The following is a 26,096-nucleotide window of genomic DNA, read 5'->3' on the forward strand; positions in this document are numbered from 1 at the left end:
TCCTGACAACGCATTTCTCAGAACACATCCCTGTAGTTAAGCAATACGTTGACTGTTTTAAATAAATCATGGATTATTTCTACATGATTGCTAAAATAATAAAATCCAGGACACTGATTACCAAGAGAAGAGCAGATGTGGTGGGAGTGGGCTGTGTTAAAAAAGGGCCCACAGCAAAGCTTCAAAGTGATGATAACGTTTTATTTCTCAGGCAGAAGAGTGGGTAGATGAATATTTGCTTTATAACTTTTTAAACTGTACATGCATGTTTTAGGCACTCACATATTTTTAAAAAATTGTAACCAGTATTATTTTTAAGAGATAGGAGGAAATGTTTTGGAATTAGATAAAGTGGATTAGAGTATTGAAAATGCACAAATATTGGAAATCATCACCTGTCTGGAGATTTAATTTTCTAGGTTAAGGCCTCTCCATATACCAGGTTTTTGTTTGTTTGTTTGTTTAAAGATTGGCACCTGAGCTAACAACTGTTGCCAATTTTTTGTGTCTGTGTGTGTGTGCTTTTTCTCCCTGAATCCCCCTGGTACGTAGTTGTATATTTTAGTTGTGGGTCCTTCTAGTTGTGGCTTGTGGGATGCCGCTCAGCATGGCCTAATGAGCAATGCCATGTCTGCATCCAGGATCCTAACCAGCTAAACCCTGGGCCACCAAAGCAGAGCACCTGAACTTAACCACTCGGCCACGGGGCCGGCCCCTCCATATACCAGTTTTAAAGTTCAGGGAGGGGAAAGGCACAGAGACCTGAAGAAGCATCTCTGTCATGGCAGCTTAAATGAAGCTTGGGAGATGCTGGTGCCTAAGCCTGGACTGGTTGCTGTCCTCCCTCACTGCCGTGAATATTTAGTGACTAACCACCAGGTCCTGGGCATCGTCCTAGGGGCCAAGTAGCCAAAGAGATAATGTCCCTGTCTTGGCACTTATAGCAGTTTTCAAATTCTTGCTTACAGTTTTCGTTAATCTTAGCCTCCTAAACTAACTCCACCCTCAAATTCACTTCAGGTCCATATCATAATTCACTCTTCGAGATCTTTTTAAACAAATCATTTATTTACATATTTAGACAGCCTAATTGAATGTGTATCTTTAAAATTTTCAGGGTAATATCCTTTCTGGTTTGGTCTTAGCCCTTAGTTAATATTCTAATTTATCTCTATATATTTATTTCCAGTTTTTTTTCCTTCCTGTCATATGAGAACTCTCTTGAAGTGCTCTAATTATTTGGAATTGACTTTGATGTATTGATTTTACCTTTCTGTCCATATTTTTGAGACCAGAAATTGGGTCTAATGTTAAACCCTGACTTACAGCAGTATTTTTAAAAGCACAACAAGCATACTGCTAGAGAATATTAGGTGGTACAAAGGGAAACATTTTTTATTTTAACTATGTAGTTATTTTATTGCTTATTATTAAATATATACGTGAAACCTGTCATTTTATGGCTGTTATTGCATAGGATGCACTCAGGTTGTCTGTATGATACTCCATCTCACATAGACTGCATGAATTAATGGCCCAGGTGGTTCTCAGATATAGCAAAAACCATGAACTTAATACATGGGTTACTGATGTAGAGTTAGTTGTAAAGGTAAATTAAGGTATTCTCTGATTGTCTCTTACTTGTATCAGAATGCTCAGAAAATAAAGCTTGTGTAGTTTGGTCAGGAAAAAGCAATCCAGGAAATTCATCCAGGCAAATAATTTGTCCAGATAACATATTCTGTTGTAGGACAGGTTCTGGAAATACACAGGTGAGTGAATTGTAGATCCTGCCCCTCAAGAGCACCAGCCTAACAGGGATAGACACGTAAATTAAAAAGTGCAACATAGCATGCAAAGTGCAGCTGTGGAAACGTGTGCACGAGAAATGGGTAGCTTGGAGAGATGGGCACTGACTTATGGAGCAGTGAGGAAAGTCTTCACAGAGGGAGGGAGCCTTCAAGCAGTCTTGAGAGATGAGCAGAAAATTTGCAGAGAAATAGACTGGGAAAGAGGGACCTCAGAAAGGCATGTGCCAAGGTGCAGAGAACCAAGAGAGCATGTGTGTTGGGTTAACTGAGCAGCTGGTCATTTATGCTGATGTGAAGTGAGGTGAAGAGGGAGGCGGGAGCCAGACATGAAAGAGCTTGTGTGGAACATGGCGGCGTTTATTTAGATCTTATTCTATAAATGATTATCAGCCTTTGAAAGATTTTAAGCAGAAGACTGACATGATGCCTGGGGACAGTGTAGAATGTGGATTGGAGGGGGAAGAATCAGAGCCACATTACAGCTAGTTGTTGGGCAAAGGGATAATGGAGAGCAGTTAAGGGGAAGCTCAGAATTCCTGCTTTGTTTAGCTTCATATAATTCTTAGGAAATTGGGTTACATTTAGACTATTCCCAGGATTTAATGTGTTGAAGGGGATAGTGGTGGGTGATTTGGAATCAATATATGAAGTCTGTGAAGAAATTGGTATTATTTAGTTTTTATTATAAACTATTAATTAACTTTGCCTATATAGTCTTAAGGGCAAACAGATTTTTGCTTATTTTGTGTAAAAATATAGAGCAGCGTATAAAATTTAAGTGGACATGTGGTATTGATGAGGCGCACCGCTGCCAACAAGTTCTATTTTCCACTTAAAGTGGTACATGTGGTAATACACTGCCGAGGCAGTAGGTTGAAATATTTAAACTTTTTTCAATTAATATCCTGCCAAGAAAATCTCAGACAACAGTGTTACTTAAAGAGAATTGGGTGGACAATAAAATCGGTATATAAAGAGCCTCCTTTACGTATAGGTTTTAGATTTGATTGTTCTACGTAACTTAATTGTGGCATACTGTTTACTTTGGCGCATATTGACTATTAAATCCTAGACTTGATAGTCTTTGGATTTGGTGTGTATTATTCTACCTTCCAGAGAAATGTATTAGCATCCCAGCTTATTTTGTACCTTGAGCATTATCATAATTTATGGTCACAGGTCTGACTCTGACTGCCTGTGTTTGTGCGTGTACTCATTTGTATGTGTACATAGCAGACCCTGAACACCAAATGTTCTGCCTCACATTTATTTTGTCAGTATTCTCTTAATAGGCATGTTTGGGATGTGGCTGAGTCAGCTGATTTGCTAACATTCAAAGGCTGTGAGCTCTCAGCATCATCTTAGCTTTTTAGTATTTTAGCCCAGCAAAAATTTCTAGCTCTGATTGGGGAATTAGCTATAACATCTTACCAAAAATGATCCAAAACATCAAAAGAGGAAGTTCATGCAAAGAGCACATAGAGATGTTCAAAAGGAGAGTTTACGTTAACTTGATAGTGTGACTGCATAGTGGAACTGAGGGAGTAGGCACAGAAATGAGGGACCACAGATGAGCTTGGAACAATTTGTAGGCCCCTTTCTGCAAGATCCAATAATGTTGATTATAATGAAACTTAGTTTGTGTTGAAAAGATGTTTTCTGCAGTTCTTGTCACCAAGTTCTTTTGAAGTTCTTTTTCGTTCTTTTGAAGATTTAATTCTTTATTTCCTTATTTTCTACTTTGACACAGAAATCCCCTGCGAAGAAGCTGAGCCATGCAATTAGTAAATCTTTGGGGTGTGTACCCACCAGAGAACCTCCACATCCTGTTTTTCCTGAACAACCAGAGAAACCACTTGACCTTGCAAATATAGTGTAAGTATGTACCTGGAAGTGGATGTGGATTATACTGAAATGAACCCCTTGCTAAATTCTTTTGGATCAAAACCAAATATTACCTAACATGAACCTTTAACCTTCTGGTTTTTACTTTATGTTTGGGGAACTTAGACTTCAAGCTTTCATCTCTTTAAATCGCCATAAATGTCTACGTGGAAACCTAGCTCCTGAGCCCTGAAGTCTAAGTAACACAGCAGCCTCCAGCAGAAACAGTAATACACTGAAGAGTGGTAATTATTGTGCTGGGTTTAGCAAGGTTGCCTTTTGTTATTTGTGTTCTTCCTTAAATCAGTAGAGATCATTTCTTCTCTACAGCAGTAATGCCCACAGATTTTAAAAATTACTTTAGACAACATGGAAATGAAAATCAACCTAATTTGCTCTTTTTGTATTGAGAGAAAATTAGAAAGCATAAGACTATATTCTGTAAATAAAACTAGTGTTTATATATATGTGTGTATAAATATATATATGTGTGTGTATGTCTATGTTTAGTTGAATATTCATGCTGGAAAGTAGAGGGAACAAAAAAGTTGGAGAAATACAGAAAGAGGAAAAGTAAGGAGGAAGAGAAACAGAGAAAGTTGAGATTCAGTCTCTATTCTGGTTTCTTCACTCTGAATTAAATGATGATGTTAAGTGTACTCTGCTGGATAAAATTGGTAGGTTTTCTGATCATTAGTCTATATCAGGTGTTTAGAAGTTTTTCTGTTGGAGTAGACACCCATTTTCTTTTACCTACCTAATGGTAGGTAGTTTGACTAAACAAGCTCTTAGGGTTCTTGATCTTTTCTTTCTTTTTTTCATTCAATAATTTTTAAGACTGTCATATTTATTGAAACAATACACACCTGTGGATTAAAAATTCAGTAGGGGGCCAGCCCGGTGGCACAGCAGTTAAGTTTGTGTGTTCTGCTTCGGTGGCCCGGGGTTCACCAGTTCAGATCCTGGGTGCAGACATATGCACCGCTTGGCAAGCCATGCTGTGGCAGGCATCCCACATGTAAAGTGGAAGGAAGATGGGCACCGATGTTAGCTCAGGGCCAGTCTTCCTCAGCAAAAAGAGGAGGATTGATGGCAGACGTTAGCTCAGGGCTAATCTTTCTCAAAAAAAAAACAAATCAGTAATGCAGAAGAGCTTATAATGAAATGCAGCACATCCTCCCACACTTCATTGTGCTTTCTCTGGGTTTTAGATCTACTAGTGGTTACCTCCAGATCTCTAAATAGTATATTTAGAGCACCATTTCTTGACTTACAGGTCTGGGCATTATTGAATTTCTTCTGTGGTGTAAGGAACCAATCTCATTTATAACTCTATATCAACTCATTCCAGTTTTTCATAATTATATCGCCATTTTTTAAAGTTGGTTAACTTTGTAATTTTAAATAATATTCTTAAACCTTTATTTCTTGTAACTTCTTTCTACTTGCACTGTGTAAACTGAAGAAATTAGTGCCTTCTACTTCTCCCTTCTCCTTTTGCCTCCTAACTTCTGTCATCTGTGCCATTACTTTTATATTGTCAAAGCTGATAATATTTCTGTTCTCGTCTATGACTGTAACTAAGTCTTCAGAGATTTATTAAGGGTTAAACCTAAAAGTTGGAAACCAAAGAACAGCATTTGCAGTTAATGGCATTCATTACAAAGTCAGACAGTGTGCTGCGATTCTGTAAATCCTTTTGTCTAGTTCCAGTGTCATGATCCCTGTGCAGTTATTCTCGCATCCGAGTTCAATGGGAACTTCTTTCTTACACACCACTGATTGCTCAAAATCATGCCTGCCGACTTTATAACCGGATTGACTTTCTGACTGTTGTTTGTCCTTCAGTTTCCCATGGCTTTCTTATTCCTGCTGGGAAAAAAAATGCTTTTTTTCCCCTACTATGTTTCATACTGAATTTTACCTGTTGCTTGTAATCCATTTTTCAGTTAAATTTGTTAACCTTTTCCCTTTTTGGTTAGTGTTTTTTATGTTGCATCTTTTCATTAAAAAAAGAAATCCTTGCCTGCCCCAACATTGTAGTGGTTTTCTCTCTCTTTTTTTTTTTTAGTTTTGAAGATATCCCTTTCATGTATGTCTTTAATTCATCTGGAATGGATTTTTGTGTATGGTGTAATATAGAATATCCAGTTCTCTTTCCCTCTCTCTCTTTGCATTTGAATAATAGCTTGTCTCAGGGCATTTATTGGATAACCTATCATTTCCTCCCTGACCTACAATGCCACCATTGTCATAAATGAAGTTTCCAAATATACATCGTCTGGTTTCTGGGCTCTTTACTCTGTTCCTTTGGGTCCAGTTGTCCATCCCTATGCCAGTGTCACACTGTCTTAATTACTATAAGGAATTAAGTAATCTTCTTTTTTAGGAATGTCTTGTCTGTTCTTTGCTTGTTCATATAAATTTAGAATCAGCTTATTGAGTCCCTCATAAAATATTTTTGGAATTTTGATCAGAGATTCGTTATATCTCAAGATTAAATTGGGGAGAATTAACATCTTTACAATATGAAGCCTTCCATTCCATAAATGTGTTATGTCTTTCCATTTATTTAAATATTCTTTTGTGCCTTTCAGTAAAGCTTTATAATTTTTTCCCAGAAAGGTCTTGTATCTGTTAGATTAATTCTTGTGTGCTTTAGATTTGTTGTTGCTGTTGCAAAGGGTGCCTTTTTTCCTACAATTTTTTTGAGGTATAATTTGTATGCAATAAAATGCACCCACGTTAAGTGTACAGTGCAGTGAGTTTTGGCAAATGTATACAGTCATGCAAATTGTATCTTTTTTGACCTGTGTGTCTTAACAGTTTGTTGCTGGTATATGGAAATGAAAATTGTTTTTTGTATTTTAATCCACTATCTAATCATCTTGCTTAACTTGCTCATTAATTCTAGTAATTTGTACTCAGATTCTTTTGGATTTTCTATAAATAATTATATCACCTGCAAATAATGATAGCTTTGTTTCTTCCCTCCTACTCCTTATACTTTTAAGTTTTAATCATACTTTTTTTTCTTTTGATCCTTTTGTGCTGGCTAGAACCTCCAGTGCAACACTGAATAAAAGTGGTTTAGTAGACATTCTTGTGTTATTACTAATCCCAAAGAGAATGCTTTCAGCGTTCGCTTAGTTTGTTATTTGATGTAGGATTTGTAGAAACTGTTTATTAGATAAAAGAGATTCCCTTTTATTCATAGTTTGCTAAAAGTGCTTTCGTTTTTTCATGAATGGATGTTGAATGTTATCAAAGACTTTTTTCTGCATTAATTGAGACGATTGTGTGTTTCTTTATTCTGTTAATATAGTGAATTATATTAATTGTTTTTTTAAACAACTCTGCATTCCTGGAATAAACATAAGTTGACCTTCCTTTTAATACACTGCTGGATTTCATTTGCTAATATTTTGTTTAGATTTTGTATATGTTTGTGAGTTAAATTGTCCTGTAATTTCCCTTGTTTTTTTTTTTTTTTTTAATCTTGTTTTATTTTTAGGACAAAGTTTGCCCAGTTTGCTGTCTTCAAAGAGTTGAGGAGCATTCTTTCTTTGTATATATTTTGGAAGCACTTGTTTGAGATTGGAATTATTTGCTCCTTAAATTTTTGGTAAAACTCACCAATGAAGCTATCCGTGCCCAAAGCCAAATTCTTTGGGGGAAGATTTTTAACCGTTAATTCCATTTTTAAAAATAATTATAAGACTATTTTCACTTTTTATTTCTTTTTGAATCACCTTGGAACATTTTATATTTGTAAGAATTTGTCAATTTCATCAAAATTTCCAAAGTTATTGGTACAAAAGTCATAATATTTTATCTACTGGAAGTGTGTTAATGTCCCATTTTTATTCCTACTCTCATGTATTTATGGTTTTTCTCTCTTTTTTTCCTTGAAAAGTCTTGCCATAGGTTTGTGTAATCTGTATTATTTCTTTTGCTATAGTTTCTTTGGGTTTATTGTGCTACTCTTTTTCTAACTTCTTTAAAAATATAGTTAGCTTACTCATTTCAGCTTTTTTTCCCCTGTTAAGCATTCAAGGCTATTAATTTCTCTAAGCACTAACTGAGTAGTATCCAATTTTATTATGTAATTTTTAAAATTGTCTTTTATTGTTTATTTTCTAAGTTCTGTTATGATTTCTTCTTTGAGGAGTATACTTTCTTAATTTCCAAACATGGGGGTTTTCTAGTTGCCTTTTTGTTATTAATTTCTAGTTTAATTTCATTTTGGCCTGAAAAATGGTCTGCATTTATCAATTCTTTCAAATTTGTTGAGAGACACTTATTATCTAGCATATGACCAAGTTTTTATTATGTTCCAGGTAAGCGTCAAAACAACGTTTATTCTATGCTTTTTGGGTGCAGAGTTTACAGTGAATGACCGTGTGTCCATTAGGTCAAGTTAATCACGTTACTCACATCTTCTGTAGCTTTACTGACTTGTTCAAAATGATACATTTCACTAGGAAATTGAAAATTTATTCTCAGGTAGTGACTCTCTCTATTCCTAATAATTCTGTTTGTCCTTAAGTCTATTTTGTCTGCTAGTAACATTTTAATATCTTTTGCTAGGTATGTGCCTAGTTTAACTTTCTCCATCCTTTTACTTTCAACCTCTCTGTGTCCTTAGGTTTTCAGTATGTTTCTTGTAAACTGTAAGCTGGATTTTTAAAATCTGACCTGACAACCTGTCTTAACTGGGGAGTTTGATCTATTTAAATGTATTATTATAATATTATCATTATTGTAATCAGTCATTTATTATAATTTAAATTGATTTATGTTATTATAGTTTTAAAAATTAGTATTACTGTGATATTTGAACTTTTTTCTACCATCTTATTTTGTGCTATTTATCATATTTTAAAAATTTACCTCTCTTTGCATATCCCACTCTAGTCACCCTCTCCACCCATAGGTAACTATTCTATGTGCTTATTGTATATCTTTTTTTTTTTTTTTTGAGGAAGATTAGCCCTGAGCTAACTGCTGCCAATCCTCCTCTTTTCAATGAGGAAGACTGGCCCTGAGCTCACATCCATGCCCATCTTCCTCTACTTTATATGTGGGACGCCTACCACAGCATGGCTTGCCAAGTGGTGCCATGTCCGCACCCGGGATCCGAACCGGCGAACCCCAGGCCGCCAAAGCGGAGTGTGTGCACTTAACCGCTGCTCCACCGCGCCGGCCCCATGTATATCTTTTTATTAGTATACGTTCTTGAAAACTAGGTATTGTTTTGTATGTCCTTTTGAAAAATTTATGTAAGTGGTATTACGAACACCATTTTACCTGTCCGTTCTCCCCTTGACGGACAGACACTGCCTTCAGATCTGTGCCTGCACATATAATGCCACAGTAAATACCTCAGATGTTTCTCAGTGAAACTGGGTAAGAATTTCTTTGTACCTAGGGTACAGTTGTTGGGTCAAAGTTTATGTATAGCCTGACCAGAAGAAGTGTATTAGGGAATCCAGTAGTCGAGTGTAGACTTTCAGTTAATCTGTCCATTTAATTCAGGCTCATATCCCCATGTCTAGCTGGTGTGCCTGAGTTCAGACTTTCTGGTCAGTTTCACTAGAGAGTAACCTATAGTTTCCTACCAGGCCTAAGAGAAAGTAATCATCGGGCTGTGTGGTGCTAGGGAGTGGGGTGGGGGAGATGCTCTGCTTCTTAGGCAGACTTTTAACCAAACCTCTTAATTTTAATGTACCCCCAAACTCCTCTTTCACTGGCACTAGGCATCTCTAATTCCTGAGTATTCCTGGTCTTCTGTGGTTCTATTTCCCTCGTCTTGGGATAAGTTTGACCTCAGGTCTCCTCTTCTCTATTCATTAAAAAAGCCCTTCCCATATCCAGTTTCTATTAGAAATCTAAGTGGGAATTCAGCCGGGGACTGACAGCTAAGAATTGGGACCTGAATTTTTCTTTATTGATTCTTATCATTTTATTAAATTTACCTGGAATTTTTTTTTTTAATAAATAAAGCATTGTAGATAAAATTTTGGTTTCCTATGTCCTTCTTCCTAATCCCACTACCCTTTCTCTCTCCCAAAGAGTAGCCACTAACATTTATTTGGTATTTATCACTCTATACATGTTTTTCACTTTTACTAGATGTTTATGCAGACATAAAATCATGTATTTTAAAACTTTATGTAAATAGTCATGCTCTGTATATCCTTATGTAAGTTTATTACTTCATTAGTCTGTTTTGGAGATTTATCCAAAATCCATTGAATTCATCTAAAAGTCCATTGAATAACCATACCACAAGTAATCCATTCTCCTCTTGATAGACATGGAGGTGGTTTCCAGTTTTTGACTACAACCTACAATGCTGCTGTGAGCATTCTCGTGCAGAGAATTTCCCTAAGGTGGAAGTATAACTATTGAGTTCTAAGATATAAATATTATATAATCAGGATAGGCTAGATAATATTACAGTAGACAATCAGCCCCAAAATCTCTTGGTTCAACTCATGAGTGTTTACCTGTCACTAACACAAAGTCCATTGTGGATTGGAAGGAGCTGAACTCTGGGCAGCAACTCAGTGGTTTAGGCTGGCTTCAATCTCTGGCTCTACCATCTTGACAGGAGGCCTCATTAATTGCTGCAGCAAAGGAGGAGAGTTTATGCAGAGCTCATGTCTGTTCTTCTGTGCTTTGGTTCACATGTGACACATTTCCTCACAGCTCTTACATAACTTCAGGTGTGTGCTGTCTTCTGCATACCTAGGAAGGAGAGGAGAAACAGAATATTGGTCAGCTCTAGTAATGTGTACCGCAACTGCCTTCAAGTCTACTAGGTATTACTAGACTAAATATTACCTGGAACTCAAATTTTATAGTTCAAGTATTTATTGATCTAAATTATTCCCAAGCCAAGAATATAGTCAGCAGACCACCCTTTTAGATTCTGATAAAACTTTGAGCAATTAATCCTATTTGGATTGACTAGATAACTTTTAAAATCCCATTCAACTTTGAGTTTCTGTGTTTTGTAGGGGTTTTTTTCCCCCTGTATTCACCACATGTTAATGGTTCTCAAGCTTGGCTAATACCCAGATCACTCAGCTTTAGAAAGTGAAGACTGTCAGGTTACTTCTGTTCTAGTCAGCATTCATTGTTCTGGGGGTGTCTTGGCTATCTGCCTTTAAAAAAGTCCCCTAGTGAATCTGATAAGTTTATGGAACCACTGCATTAGAATGTAAATAGTCTTAGCTATCTGAACAACAAGCGAAGAATTCAATATTAAATATCCAAAAGTACATACAGAGTACAAGTAAAATATAAATATGTGAACAGCAATTCTTAACTCTTGCTAAGATGCTCAATTATCTATTCATTCAGCAAATATTTATTGAGGACCTTCCAGATACTATGCAAGGTACAAACAGTGTTCATGCAGTACTTTGCTTATAAGCAAATAGATTTGAGTGCAAGTGAGGAAGCCAGTTTTATGCAGTGTCTTCAGCTGGCTTCCTTAGGAAAGAGTTAAAGGTGTAGCTCAAAAGATGAGAAAATTGCGAAGAGTGGGCTGCTGTGCATTTCTCATTATGGTTAGGAAAAAAAGGTTGCTGTTTTGCACTTAGAAATGAAGGTAACGCCAACATTTGAATGCTTTAAGTCAGCAAATTATTTAATTTAGATACGGTCATGATTTCTTAGTCATTGTTTTATAATAATTTAAAAGGATCCTCTTTTTAGACATAGACAATTTCCTTGCACTTTATGAACCTTTACACATTGTAGGTATTATTTTCAAACTCCCAAGTTGTTTATATTTGTTATGCTAAAAATCAATAATCCTGATTGAAATGAACCCCAGCTACCAAGGGGGCTGGGAGCTGGGGGTGGAATCCAGAGGACCGAATGACCAACTTCGTGGATCCTTTCCCTGGCCTAAACACTTTTCAAGTAAGCTCTCTCCTTATAGTTATTTCTTATTTAGCATGCTTGTTTGCTGACAACTTTTACAAAAAAGGGATATTCTGGAAAGTCTGTATCTTCCACTTTGTCAAGCTGAATCTTTCTCTAGGTATGGAGTAAAGTAGGCGTCCACCCTTTGGATAAAGAGAGTCTGTCACCAAAGCACACTTTTATTCTGAGAGATTCTCCCTTTTAGCAGAAATGTTGCTGAGTGTTTCAAATGTAACTTCATAGTGAAAAAGAATAAAGGTTAAAAACAAAAGCTGATTTCTATCTCTTTGTGCCTGCTAACACTTCTTATAAGTGCATATTTTGTGTTGAGTAGTTTTTTAATGTCTTTTTTGTATGATTAAAAACAATACTTGTCCATTGTAAAAACATTCAGAAAAATACAAGTGCATAACCCTGCTGCCCAAAGACAACTATATTAATTTTTTAGTACGTGCACTCCAGCCCCAGTCTTCTCCCATGCGCGTGTATTTTTGTGCAGGATATTGCTGTTTGTAAACCATTCTTTTAACTAAGCAGTATATTTTACATATTGTTCTATGTCAGTTAACATAGATTTAAATTATCATTTTAAATAGTGCTTGTTATTCTATTGCATGAATGTATTATAATTTATATATGATCTATTCTAGAGCATTTAGGTTGTTTCCAATTTTTTGCTATTAAACAGTGCTGCAAAAAACCTTTTTGCACTCTTTGTTCTGACTTGCACTTGTGTCCAGTTAGTTATTTCGTATAAATTCTTAGAAGCTGAATTTGTTGGTCAAAGAGATGTACTTCCTAAGGCTTTTAATTCATATTGTCAAATTGACCTGCAGAAAGGTAACATCGGCTGCCCTGGACCTTCACCTATTGGAGACATTTTCAAACTTTTTAGTCTTTGGTAATCTGATAGGTGAGAATGATATCTCTTTGTTGTGTTTATTTGCATTTCTTTCATTGCAAATAAAGCTCCCTATTTTTTCATATATTTCTTAGCATTTTACATTTTGTCTTTTCCACCATTTCTGGTTGATTTTTCTTCTCCTTACTATGTTAACCTGAGTTTTCTTTTCCTTGTTGAAATAAGTAGCCTTTTGTCAAACAGGCTGCAGATTTTTTCTGAATTTGTAAATGTCTCAACTTTATGTTGCTGACTAAAGTTTTTAGTTTAAAGATCAAATTTGTTAAATTTTTTTCATCATAGTTTCTGGCTTCCATTTCATATTTAAAATTAATGTTCTCAAGATTATAAAAATACTTCTGTCTATAAAAAATTCCTTACTTCTAGATTTTTTTCTTTTTTCTCTTTTTGTTGTTGCCAGACATGAGAGAGGAAGTTAAGTTTATTTTCTTCAAAGTGGATACCATTTGTCCCAACTCCATTATTTTCCTGCTGATTTTGTTGCACTTTTAATTTTACCTTCCTTTTAGCAATTGATACTCACTTTGAAGCTCTGAGAAATAATATAGATCATATATTTGCTCTATATGTGTAAAGGGAGTCTCTAATAAGATACTTTTACCTTACCTTATTTTTTCTTTATCTTATTGGCCAGTTAAGAAAGGCTTTTGTCAAGAACACCATGTAATTGAAGCCCGATTAGGGATCAGCCATGTGAAGGGCAGTGGTCAGAGCGTTCCCAGTAGAGGGGAGCAGTAGGACAGAGCAAGGGGAAGTCTGCAGAGCTGGGTAAAGGCCACTGAGATTTTGGACATTATCCCACATGGAAGAGTTTTAGATAGGAGAGGGACATTCTGAGTTTTGTATTTTAAAAAATCACTGCCTATTGTTTAGAAATCGGGATTGGGACAAGGGTGAAAAAGAAGAGGCCAGCTAGGGGTTGTTCTCATAGGCCGGGAGAGAGATGATAGTGGTTTGGACTATGGTGGTGGTAATGGAGATGGAGAAAAGTTTGTAAACACATCAAAAAATGTTGAGTTTTAGTGTTATTGGATGGCCAGAAATAAACTTAAAACTCCAATGGAAATTTGGGACAGGAATTGAAACTGTGAGATAAAGCATGTTTTAATGTTAATTGCTTACATTTCATTGTTGACAAAGAGTAGAGATTTATTCACATCCTCACAAATTCAAGACTCAAATGTTGTTGATATTAATTGAGCGCCCAAAGTGTTCTGAGCCCTTTGCTTACATCTTCCGTGTAGGTACCTTATTTCGTTTAACCCTCAAAGCAACCTTTGCAGTATAAATAATATCATTAACCTATAAGGCATCAGGAAACAGTATCAGTGAGGTTAAATGACCTGCCCAAGATCACGCAGCTACAAAGTGATGGAGTTGGGGCCAGAGTCTGGGGCTCCTGACTCCATGCCCAGCCTTCTCTCCATTATACTTCACTTTCCTAACATGCTGACCCCGTAAGAAATTGTTATTATAGAAATGTACAGTAATCAAACCGTTGTTTGAACCCCGGGGTTCACTTTAGAATCAAGAGAACATTGCTTAGCTGTAACATGGTTGAGTGAAAAATCGAAGCGAGGCAGGGTGATGTGATAGAGGAGAAACTAGGTTAAAAATCAGGATACGTCAGTTTGCTTTTCTGTAAAATGGTGATAATAAAACTTACCGTAATTATGTCAGGATATTGTTTAAGGATAATGCATTTGAAAGTGCTTCTAAGAGATTAGGATGCTATAAATACTGTATTCTAAACTTGTAAAGTCTTTTCCTCAGAATAAAGTAAATCACATCACAAAAATGTAAGCTGCACAAAAGCTGGGACTGTCTTCTTCTCCACTGAGTTTCCAGTGCCTAACATGGCGCCTGGTGCATGGTGGGCACTTAAAATACTACACTGAGTGAATGAGTGACACTAAACATCATTTATATAAACAGACATTTACCCTATGCCCCCCTTTTATGTTTGTTTTTTCCTTCAGAAAATAATGCAGGTCATGTACCTGCAGTACCTACAGCCTGCACTAGGTGTCAGGCATATTTTCTTCATTGGTTCATTATGTTCCTTTTCTGGTGAGTTGAGAATACTGAGTAAACAAGGTTTTTGAAATAAATCTCAAGACTTATATTCAAAACAAAACCAAATCACTTATCATCAGCACTAGCAACTTTTCTTACTTCTGAGTCTCTAAGAGAAACTAGTTGTTTCTTTGTGGTCAGAACATTTCTAAAACGTCTGGCTCTTGATGTCTCTGATAGACTTTCAGCTATCCTAATTCAAGCAATTTGCTGTTGCTTAGGATCTAATTATCTAACCACGTAGTCCTTATACCTAATTTCTTTAATTAGTGGTTAATCACCATTACATCTCAGTTTATGGTTAGTTATTTCTGAGAGAAAGCAAAACTTCTTGATGCTGGCTTAGTGTATTTATTCCTCTGAGTTCCAGCAAGGACCACTGTCCCACTGGATACACCTGCGATTGATCTAGTCTCTTAAACGGGGGTTGGCAAACTACAGCCCATAGGCTAAATCCATCCTGTCGCTTGCTTTTGTGTGGCCCATGACCTTAGAATGATTTTTGTATTTTTGAATGGTTGAAGAAAAAAAAAGAAAAATATTTTGTGAAATGGAAAGAAGAATATTTTATGAAAATTATATGAAATTCAGATTTCAGTGTCCATAAATAAAGTTTAATTGAGGCACAGCCACGCTACATATTGTCTGGCTCCTCTCAGGCTGCAGTGGCAAAAGTGAGTCTTTGTGACTGAGATCGTGTGATCCTCAAAGCCTGAAATATTTACTATCTGGCTCTTTACAGAAAGAATTTGCCAACCCCTACTCTTAAGGAGGGGTTGATAACCGCAAATTTAGAGCACTTTGTGCTGCTTGATGTTCTTTTTTCTGAATGCTCATCATCTTCTTTGGTTTGATGGTCTAGGTTGTTTTTTCCACCCAAGGGGGAAGGTTAATTGGTAACTTCTTCTGTCAAAGCATTTGGGTAAAATTTGTTACCTAGAAACCAGACTGCCTTCTTATAGTTCCTCGCTGCCTGTGCAGATATAAATGTATAGCACGCTTGCACAGCTAAGCCAACCAGTTTTCTCCACATGTTGCATCAAAACAGAATTAACCTAGACAATTAAAAAAATACTGTTGTTTAAATTATCTTATAATTATAAAATTATAATTAAATTATTACTTTAATATAGCTCTTATTCTGTTTTAACTGTTCTTCTGTTTAGTACTGACATAGACCCTATCTGTGCGTTAGTTTGACTTGATTAGGACATATCTGTCCTCTTGGTTGTTTTTTTCCTATACCAACTTATAGACCTGTTTTTTGTTTTGTTTTTTTTTTAGCTTTGGACAACTACCCTTTAAACATATGGTACTTTCAGTGTTTGTGAACTTTTTAATATAACATAATTCTGCCTGTTTTGTTCTTATCCATAATGATTTTAAGTAGATCAATAGGAATTCACCAGACCAGGTATAACGTAAGACCATTTGTAACTCTGTAAAAAAAACAAGTCTAACTTCTTGTTTATGTTGTTTGATTGTTAAAGCATGTATTCGTGACACTTCTTTCAAAATGATAGATGAGTCTGGAGTTGGAAATGGCTTTTATGACAAGGGTGCTTCTGGCTAATCAGCCTGCGCCAAACCAAATGCTTCGTTTGCGACTTTTTTTATAAGCCAAATTTGGGTTTTTTCAAAGAGTTATTAACTGGCTTTACTGTATTCCCAAACAAGTTGTGGGATGTTACAGAATTTATAACATTGTGAAATTGATCTGTCTTGAATTTACTGTCTTCCGCGTATTTACTGAGCGTGTATTGTGAGTGGGGCTCTGTGCTTGGTGCTGCGGATAGAGTCTTAGTTGAGGAAACAGACAAGGTGATACTTTTCTCTTAGATCACTAGGTGAATCTGATGTTCTAGTCACTTGAAAGGAATATCAGATTCATTCTGGGTATCTTGATCTCCTGAGACTGAAACTCTTTGGAAGGTTATAATTTTGAGCTAGTTCCGACAGGTAAGTATTATACTTTGACTCTTAGCATACAGCTCATCTGATATTAATTCTGTCTTGCATTTTGCTGTAATGATTTTGAAAAAATCTAGGCATGGTGACATAATCTGCTCACTAGTGGACCATCAGACACCTAGAATTTCAGATCTATCTAATTTGGCCTTTTGAGAAAAGAGAAGCTGCTTTTGTTGTATTCGTGTAGCCTGGAATGTGAAGGCTCTTATGCCTCTCAGGTCACAACTCATCTGATGCTAATTCTGTCTTGCATTTTGCTGGAATGATTTTGAAAACCTAGCAGCTGAGGAATACAAGATTCGCCTAGAGCTTTGAGCTTCACTTAGTCCTGGTTTGGGCGTCGTCTGTTTGGCTCCATTTCAGGCTGAAGGTCCCAGATAATCATTCTCTTCCGGGCTTAGGGTCTCTTGCTGGCCCTGGAAGTGTATCTCTCCAAAAAAGAAGGATCATGCACAGAGAGCACTGATACCAAGGGACATGTGTCATGTCAGATAGCCCTAGCAATAGGATAAAATTTTGGCCTGAACTTCAGTGTGTGTGTGTTTGTGTGTGTGTGTGTGTGCTGGGGGGAGAGAAAGGTTTGCACAGATTATCAAACCCACATGTGAGTATATATGTGTAGTACCTGTGTGTGTGTGTAATACAGAGAAATGGTCACGTGAGCAACAAATGTGGTGATTGATTGTGATGCAGTAAGGAGAAACAGCATTTTAATACAACAAAACTCAGGGTTTAATCCTAGGAGGGTAATTGTTTACAAGAGGCTGTGACTTTGGTCTGCTTCGTTTCACCCTCCCCTTGGGATTTTCCTCACTCTCTTTACCACTGTCCTACCATAAAGCACTCTGCTTTTAAACTCTAAATCTCGCGTGGCCCAAACACCATCCCTTGGTTTTCTTTTCTTTTTTTTTTTTAAATTGTGGTAAAATACACATAACATAAAATTTACCATCTTAACCACTTTCAAGTGCACAGTTCAGTGGTGTTAAGTGTATTTACATTGTTGTGAAAGAGGTCTCCAGAACTTTCTCAACTTGCAAATCTGAGACAATGTATCCATTAAACATCAATTCTCCTTTTACCACAAATCCCTGTTACTCACCATTCTACTTTCTGTTTCTATGAATTTGAGTGCTTTAGATACCTCATGTAAGTAGAATCGTATATTATGTGTCTTTTTGTCACTGTCTTATTTCACTTAGCGTAATGTCCTCAGAGTTCATTCATGTTTTAACATGTGTCAGGATTTCCTCCCTTTTTAATGAATAATGTTCCATTGTATGTATATACCACATTTTGTTTGTCCATTTCTTTGCCAATGGACATTTGGATTGTTTCCACCTTTTGGCTATTCTGAATAATGATGCTATGAAGATGGGTATACAAATACCTTTTTGAGACCTTGCTTTCAATTCTTTGGGATATATACCCAGAGGTGGGATTGCTGGTTGATATGGACATTCTACTTTTGGTTTTTGAGGAACCTCCATACTGTTTTCCATAGTGGTTGTACCATTTTACAATCCCACCAACAATACGTAAGGGTTCTGTTTTCTCCACATCCTCACCAATACTTTCATTTTTTTTTATAGTAGTCACCCTAATGGGTATGAGGCAATATCTCATTGTGGTTTTGATTGGTCTTTTTTTTTAAACAGTTTTATTGAAGTATAATTTATATACCATAAAATTCACCCACTGTGACAGTTAAATGATTTTCAGTAGATTTATATAGTTTGCAACCATCGCCACCATCTAGTTTTAGAACATTTCCATCATCCAAAAAAGTTCCCTTGTACCGGTTTGTAGTCTGTCCCAGCTTCCACCTGTAGCCTCAAGGCAACCACTGGTATACATGCTTCTATAGTTTTGCCTTTTTAGAAGTTTTATATAAATAGAATCATATAATATGTAGTCTTTTGTTTCTGGCTTGTTTAATTTAGCATAATATTCTTGACGTTTATCCATGTTATAGCAAGTATCAATAGTTATTCCTTTGCGATGCTGAAAATATCCCATTATGTGAGTACACTACCTTTTGTTTATCCCTTCACCAGTTGATGGGTATTTGGCTCATTTCTAGTTTTTCACTATTATGAATAATGCTGCTATGAATATTTGTGTCTTTGTGTGGACATATGTTTTCACTTCTCTTGCGTGGATATGCAGGAGTGGAATTGCTGGGTCATGCAGGGTAAGTGTATGTTTAATATTTTAAGAAACTGCCAAACTGTTTTTGAAAGTGACTGTACCTGTTACATTCCCACCAGCGATACATGAATGTTCCAGTTTCTTCACCTCTCACCAGCACTTGGTATATTGTCATTCTTTTGTACTGGTAGTCATACAAGTTAGTGAATAGTGTTTCTTATTGTGGTTTTAATTTGCATTTCCCCAATGACTAACGATGTTGAGCACCTTTTCATGTAGTTATAAGCCATTCATATATCTTCTTTGGTGTAATTGTCTATTTAGATCTTTTGTCCATTTAAAAAATATTTAAATAACCTTTTTATTTTAGAGTAGTTTTAGATTTACAGAAATATTGCGAAGATAGGACAGAGAGTTCTCGTATACACTACACTCACTTGCCCCTGTTGTTAACATTTTACAAATGAACCAATATTGATATTATTATTAACTGAACTCCATACTTCATTGGGATTTCATTATTGTTTTTCCTAATGTCCTTTTTCTCTTCTGGGTCATCCAGGATACCACATTACATTTATTCATTATGTTTCATTAGGCTCCTCTGGGCTGTGACAGTTTCTTTTGCACATTTTAGAATTTGGTTGTCTTCCTGTTATAGAGTTTTAAGAGTTCTTTATATATTCTGGACACAAGTTTTCTATCAGATATGACTTACAAGTGATTTTTTCCAGTTTATGTCTTATGCTTTCATTTTCTTTAATGACCTTTCGAAGAGCACAAGTTTTGATTTTGAGGTAGGCCAATTTATCAATTTTTTTCTTTTATGCATTGTGTCTTTTGATGTCATATCTAGGAAATATTAGCCTGACCCAAGATTACAAAGATTTTCTCCTGTTTTTATCTAAAAGTTTTATAGTTTTTTTTTTTATTAAAGATTTTATTTTTTTTCCTTTTTCTCCCCAAAGCCCCCCAGTACATAGTTGAACATTCTTCGTTGTGAGTCCTTCTAGTTGTGCCATGTGGGACGCTGCCTCAGCGTGGTTTGATGAGCAGTGCCATGTCCACGCCCAGGATTCGAACCAACGAAACACTGGGCCGCCTGCAGCGGAGCGTGCGGACTTAACCACTCGGCCACGGGGCCAGCCCCTAAAAGTTTTATAGTTTTAACCCTTACATTTCAGTCTATAATCCTTTTTTGTGTTAATTTTGGACTAATTTTTGTGTATGGTTTGAGGTAAGAGTCTAAGTTCCTTTCTTTGCATGTGGATTTCCAATTGTATGAGCACCATTTGTTGAAAGGACTGTCCTTTGCCCCTTGAATTGCCTTGGCACCTTTGTCAAATTCAATTCACCGTAAATTTAAGGATTTATTTCTGGACTCTCAGTTCTGTTCCATTGACCTATATGTCTTTCTGTTCTTTACGCCAGTACCACTGGTCTGGATTACTGTAACCTAATAGTAAGTTTTAAATTTGGGTAGTATAAGTTGTCTTCTTTTTCAAAATTATTTTGGCTATTCTATGTCCTTTGTATTTCCATTTAAGTTTTAGGATATCACTGTCAATTTTAGCAAAAGAGCCTGCTGGGATTTTGATAAGGGCTCCATTAAATCTATAGATCGCTTCTCTTCCTCTTTTCCCTCCCCCGACGATACCCTCCTTCTCCCCGGTCTTTTTGTTTGTTGGTTGGTTTTTTGTTTTGGATCCTCTGTTTTTGCATGTGAGTAGCTAATCTTGTCTAGAACACACTCGTTTTATGTGTTTAACAAATCCTTAGCAGTGCCTACAACCATGGATAGATTGCCTTTGGTTTGATTCACTTTTACATCCTGACGATAATAGTAATGTTAATGAAAAATTCTTTTGCGGTTTTTCAAAGATGTTCCTTTTTGTGTGAACATATAATGCAAATCGACTGTTTCTGAAACGGCTTTAGATGTATATAAAGGAAATTCAGAACATTTAGGATCCGGTAAGTTGATTTCTCATTATAATATCTGTATTCTATAATATATTGTAGTTCATGTCATTTTTTTTTGTTCTTATCCGTTCAATGACTTCCCATCACACTTAAAGTAAAAGCCAAGGCCTGTACAATGGTCTACAAGGCCCCCTAAGATCTCGCTCCTGGTAGCCTCTCGGACTTTATTTTCTACCACTTTCCCCTTAGTCTCTATGCTCTCTTGTTATACTGGTTTTATTGTTCCTTGAAAATACAAGTATGTTCCTCGGAGAGACTTTCCTTAGCTATCTTATCTAAAATAGCACTATCGATCCCTTTGTGTCCTCTTACCTTGCTTCCATTTCTTCATGGCACTTACCATTATATGACATTATTTTATACATTTTTGTGTCTATTTATCACACTAGATTGTAAGCCCTTTGAAGACAAAGAGTTTATTTTGTTTCCTGCTATATATTTCCAGGGTATAGAATGGGCCTGGCAAATAGTAGACCTTAAATAAATATTTGTAGAATGAATAAAGGCATGCATCTGTGCTCACAGCTTTCTAACAGCAGTGATCTTTGTGAAGCATTCAGGCTATTACAAGAAATGATATCATAGAAATGATACTGATATCATAGTTTAATTTAGCATAATATTTTTGAGGCTTATCCATGTTGTAGCAAGTATTGATAGTTCATTCTTTTTCAATACTGAAAATACCCCATTATGTGAGTATATTACCTTTTGTATACGGTGAGGCAGGCTTTTTTCCTATGTTTTTTACAGTGCTGGAGCTAATAATATCAACATTTTTGGGCTGGAAGCATGATCCTCCAGCTTATTATGACTACTAAAAAGTCCTTGAAAAGTAATCATTCTTAATATTGGAGAATCTGCTTTCTTTGAGCTTTATTTCTTCCTTAGCCAAACCTAGGGTATACCTGTAATGTAATTTTGTGCAGACATTGGACCTCAGAATTAAATATCAAGTGGAATTTCTTAATACAATATGTATACTGTGATCTAGTTGCAATTTAGAATAATCTGAATATTTCTTAGCTTGTTTACAAGTCTTTATGTTGCCCACTTTTGACTAGTGCCTGAGTTTAGCACCTACTAAATTAGCCATTTTTCATTCTTCTTAAACCTCAAATCTGTCTACATATTTCTAACAAATTAATCTTCTTGAATCAATGCTTTTGTCATATTTCTTCCCTATTTTAAAATTTACCAAACTCCACTGCCTATAGAATTAAGGAGGCACTCCTCGTGCTGGAATTCAAGGCCCTGTGTGATCGTAATCGGGACCCACCTTCCTTTTTGAATCTTATCTTCCGCTGCTGAGTTTATGTAGCACAAAGCCTCTGCTTTAGCAAGACCTGCCTCCTTCCTACCCTTTAAAACTTTATGTCCTTTCCCGCCTCTAAGCTGGCTCATGATCTCCTAGCCCAGCTACCCTCTTTCTGAATGCCCTTCTTGCCTCTTTCAGACTTTCCAAGTTTTGTATATCCGTGAGCCAAGCTTAGATTCTGTCCATGTATCCATGGAACCTTTGAACCCTAGAGGCAACTAATAATTCATATGGATCTCTCCTTTCTATTCCTAAATTCGTTTAGTTCTTATTGTTTTATTAGTCATTTGGGCACCCAATAAAGTGCTGTCTCCTTCCTTAAGGTTTCTTGAGTATACCTTGGACCTGGACTTCTTGAAGATTGTAAGCACCTCCTTTGCACCATCAACTTCTTAAGGGCTGTGATTGTATATCCATAGTACCTGGCACATTCCAGGTGTTTTTGGAACTAAACTTTATACTGACTTGTGCTTTTAGAGTAAATTCTAGTAGAATTAGGTTAAATTTGGCAAGTTTCTTATAGTTCCTCTCTTCAAGGTCACATTTTGGGGTCTTGCTTGTATAGTCAGTATGACTTTGCTGATCTCACTGAAGCTTTGGAAGGCAGTCAAAGAAAGTTTCCTCAGATTGTAAAAATCTGTATATTTATAGGCTTTTGGAGAGAAGTTCTTATTTTACTACTTGAAATAATCCTAGAGGTTAAGATAAAGTCAAAATAAGGCATCTTCTTTGTTAAAGTGACGTTTCTCTTTTGTCTTAATGTTTTTTCCCTTTTGGATAATGTTAATAGGATCATCTTAAGGGTAAAACTGGATACTGTGCCTCCAAGCGTGAATTTAAGGAAATACTCTGTTAAATTGTATTGAATGATCTTCCTCCTTGGTTTTCCACTTTTTTAGTAGAATTCTTTTTAGAATTTAAGTGGCTGCTTTTTTCTCTTTAGTCATTCCTTCCGAGCTGTCACACCTTATGTTTAATTCTAAGTCCAGCTGTTATCCTTCACTCATTTCCTGTGTCCATTTTATCACAAGAAAACGTTCTTGTTAAGACCTTCTCCATAGAATTTCTTGAGATGAATATTTAATGTCTTCATTTTGAGAAATTGATTAAACTGCCATTGATGTTATCTGTGTGAGCTCAGCCCTTTTGAAAGCTTAAAAATCTAAAACTGGTGTAATGGGGAGGCATAAAAATCTTGCTGACAGGTTGGACACGGAGTGTGGGAGAAAGAGAGAAGTGGGTTTGGCCTGAACAGTTGGAAGGGTAGAGACAGGGATGGCAACAGGTGAAATAAGTTTGGGGAGAATGAGAACTCCATTTGGGACATGTTGAGGATTTTTTGACACTCAAATAGGCAGTTTATAGAAGTCTGGAGGGCATTCATGGGACATATATGGTTTGGAAATATAAATTTGGGAGTTGGCAACTTAGCAATGATGTTTAGATAAAGAGAAAACATGTAAGGATCAAACCCTGTTAATGGTATCTTACGTCTTTAGATGATTATTCAGTTACCTGACTTTTAAAAATTCTTTTTTTTTAATATGCACAATTAAGGCAATTTTTGAAATTTCCAAACACATGAGACTTTGAGTCTTCTTTATGCTTTCTGATATTATAAATTTTGGTCAGAAGTGGTATTATGTGTGATACTGATTCTTTGGTAGAGTTGGGATTTCTTTTAGGGTGAAGTATCTGAACAAGTTTTCTAAATATCCTCTGTATGCTTAAAAAGATTCTCAGATTATTGAGTGCAGTGTTCCCTCTATTCTCATTAGATCAAGCTTATTAATTATGTGTGTAGAAAAGATTCAATTTAATTTTGAAAATAAAAATGCAGTAAGTGATTATAGATGAAAATGCCACCTGGCTTAATATCATGGGAGAAGCTTGTGGTAAATTTTCCATTGAGAACATTAGATACAGAAGAATTGTTTCTAAACAGTTTGGACAGAAATGACCATGATGTACTCTGGAGAACTGTGTGATGACTCAACCTTTAGTGGTGACGAAGACACTGATGTCAAAGATGCATTTAAAGAGCTTGGATGAAATTGAGTCATGAAAGTGAAATAAATTTGTATTTCTAAATTATTGTGATCTTAAGTGTTATAAGTAGCAGTGGAAGGAAGGAAAGAAATAGAATAAGTGGGAGAAGTACAAGCAACAACAAGCTTTTGATGTATTTTTTCTTTTAAAAATAGAGGAAGTGATCCCAAATATAAGGTAATGTTTCCCAAAAGAGGATCTCTAAAAACTCACTCGAACATGTAAACCTTTAAATGAATGAAGTCAAAGGTCTTGTTGATCTGGGTGCACTGGAGTAAGTTTCAAATGAAAAAGTGCTAGTAGATCCAAAAGTTTAATATCTTCAAAACGAAGAATACCCTAGACCCCTTCTAACAAATCATCAAAGTCACTTTCAGCTCCCTGTCTACAGCAGCATTCTTCAGCTTCCAGTGACTGCATCCATTTGTCATCTTCCCCAGTCTTTTTTTTCTTCTTCTTCTCCCAAAAGCCTCCTAGTACATAGTTGTATATCCTAGTTGTGAGTGTCTCTGGTTGTGCTATGTGGGCTGCCACCCCAGCGTGGCCTAGATGAGTGGTGCCATGTCTGCACCCGGGGTCCGAACCGGCGAAACCCTGGGCCGCCAAAGCAGAGGTCGCGAAATTAACCTCTCAACCACGGGGCTGGCCCCTTCCCCAGTCTTTATGTGAGGACAGAGGAGAAATAGTGACAGTGAAGACCTTGAGTAGAGAAGCTGTAAAAGTACCATTGTCAGGTAGATTTCTGCTCTGGGCATTCCAACAGCAATGAAGACAGGATCATGAAGTGTGAAGTGAGTTCATGGCATGGAGGAGATAGCAGCTATGTAAAAAGCCTTCTTGATCTGTTGCTCAGTCCTTACACAGTGTGTAAACTTAGAAACTTTTTCAAAGCGAGTAACTCCAGATGTTAATTAGGGATTTCTGTGTAACTAGAGAGAGTAATGGAAAATTTGTGAATCACCCTGAACCTTTGAACATAAAGCAAACTAGCCTACTTTGAAATCGATTTGTAGTAAATTTGAAATCAGGAAGTGTGAATCCTGCAACTTTGTTCTTTTGGAATAATATTTTGGCTATTCTGTGTTTCTTGTATTTCCATGTGAACTTAAAATCAACTTGTGGAGTTCTATAGAAGAGGCAGCTATGATTTTGATAGAAATTGCATTGAATCTATAGATCAATTTGGGGAATATTGTTGTCTTAACAATATTAAGTTTTCCAGTCCATGAACATGGAATGTCTTTCCATTTATTTAGATCTTCTTTAATTTCTTCCAGTGATGTTGTGTAGTTTTCAGTGTATAAGTCTTGCATTTCTTTGGTTAAATTTATTCCTAAGTATTTTATTCTTTTTGATGCTATTGTAAATGAAATTATTTTCTTAATTTCATTTGCGGATTGTTCATTGCTAGTGTATAGAAATGCAACTGATTCTTTTTATTGATCTTGTGTCCTCCAGCTTTGCTGAACTTGTTTATTAGCTCTAATAGGTTTTTGTTTTGGTGGATTCTTTTCTTTTTTCCTAATTTAAAAATTTTTTTATCCTTTTTGTTTTTTTTTACTGTAGTAACATTAGATTGTAACATTATATAACTTTCAGGTGTACATTGTAATATATTTTGAATCCCATGTAGATTACATCATGTTCACCACCCAAAGACTAATTACAGTCCATCACCACACACATGTACCTCGTCATCACCCCTTCCGCCCTTCTCCCTCCCACCTTCCCCTCTGGTAACCACTAATCCAATCTCTGTTGTGATGTGTTTGTTCGTCATTGTTTTTATCTTCTACTTATAGGTGAGAGCATACGATATTTGACCTTCTCCATCTGACTTATTTTATTTAGCATAATACCCTCAAGGTCTATCCGTGTTGTCACAAATGGCCAGATTTCATCATTTCTTATGGCTAAGTAATATTCCATTGTGTATATATACCACATGGTCTTTATTCATTTGTCCCTTGATGGGCACCTAGGTTGCTTC

General features: G+C 36.2%; 1 protein-coding gene across 7 annotated transcripts in view; it reads left to right on the forward strand.

Annotated features, from left to right (window-relative positions):
* The window catches only part of DTNB (dystrobrevin beta), a 233,619-nt gene that overhangs the window by 105,830 nt on the left and 101,693 nt on the right, over positions 1 to 26,096 (forward strand). For all 7 annotated transcript variants that reach the window (XM_046662557.1, XM_046662560.1, XM_046662562.1 and 4 more), the window contains one exon: positions 3,562 to 3,686. In XM_046662557.1, coding sequence (XP_046518513.1) covers positions 3,562 to 3,686 — 125 coding nt within the window. The remainder of the gene's footprint in view (positions 1 to 3,561; positions 3,687 to 26,096) is intronic.

The sequence above is a fragment of the Equus quagga genome, chromosome 5, assembly GCF_021613505.1.
Source record: "Equus quagga isolate Etosha38 chromosome 5, UCLA_HA_Equagga_1.0, whole genome shotgun sequence".
NCBI classification, from domain to species: Eukaryota; Metazoa; Chordata; class Mammalia; order Perissodactyla; family Equidae; genus Equus; species Equus quagga.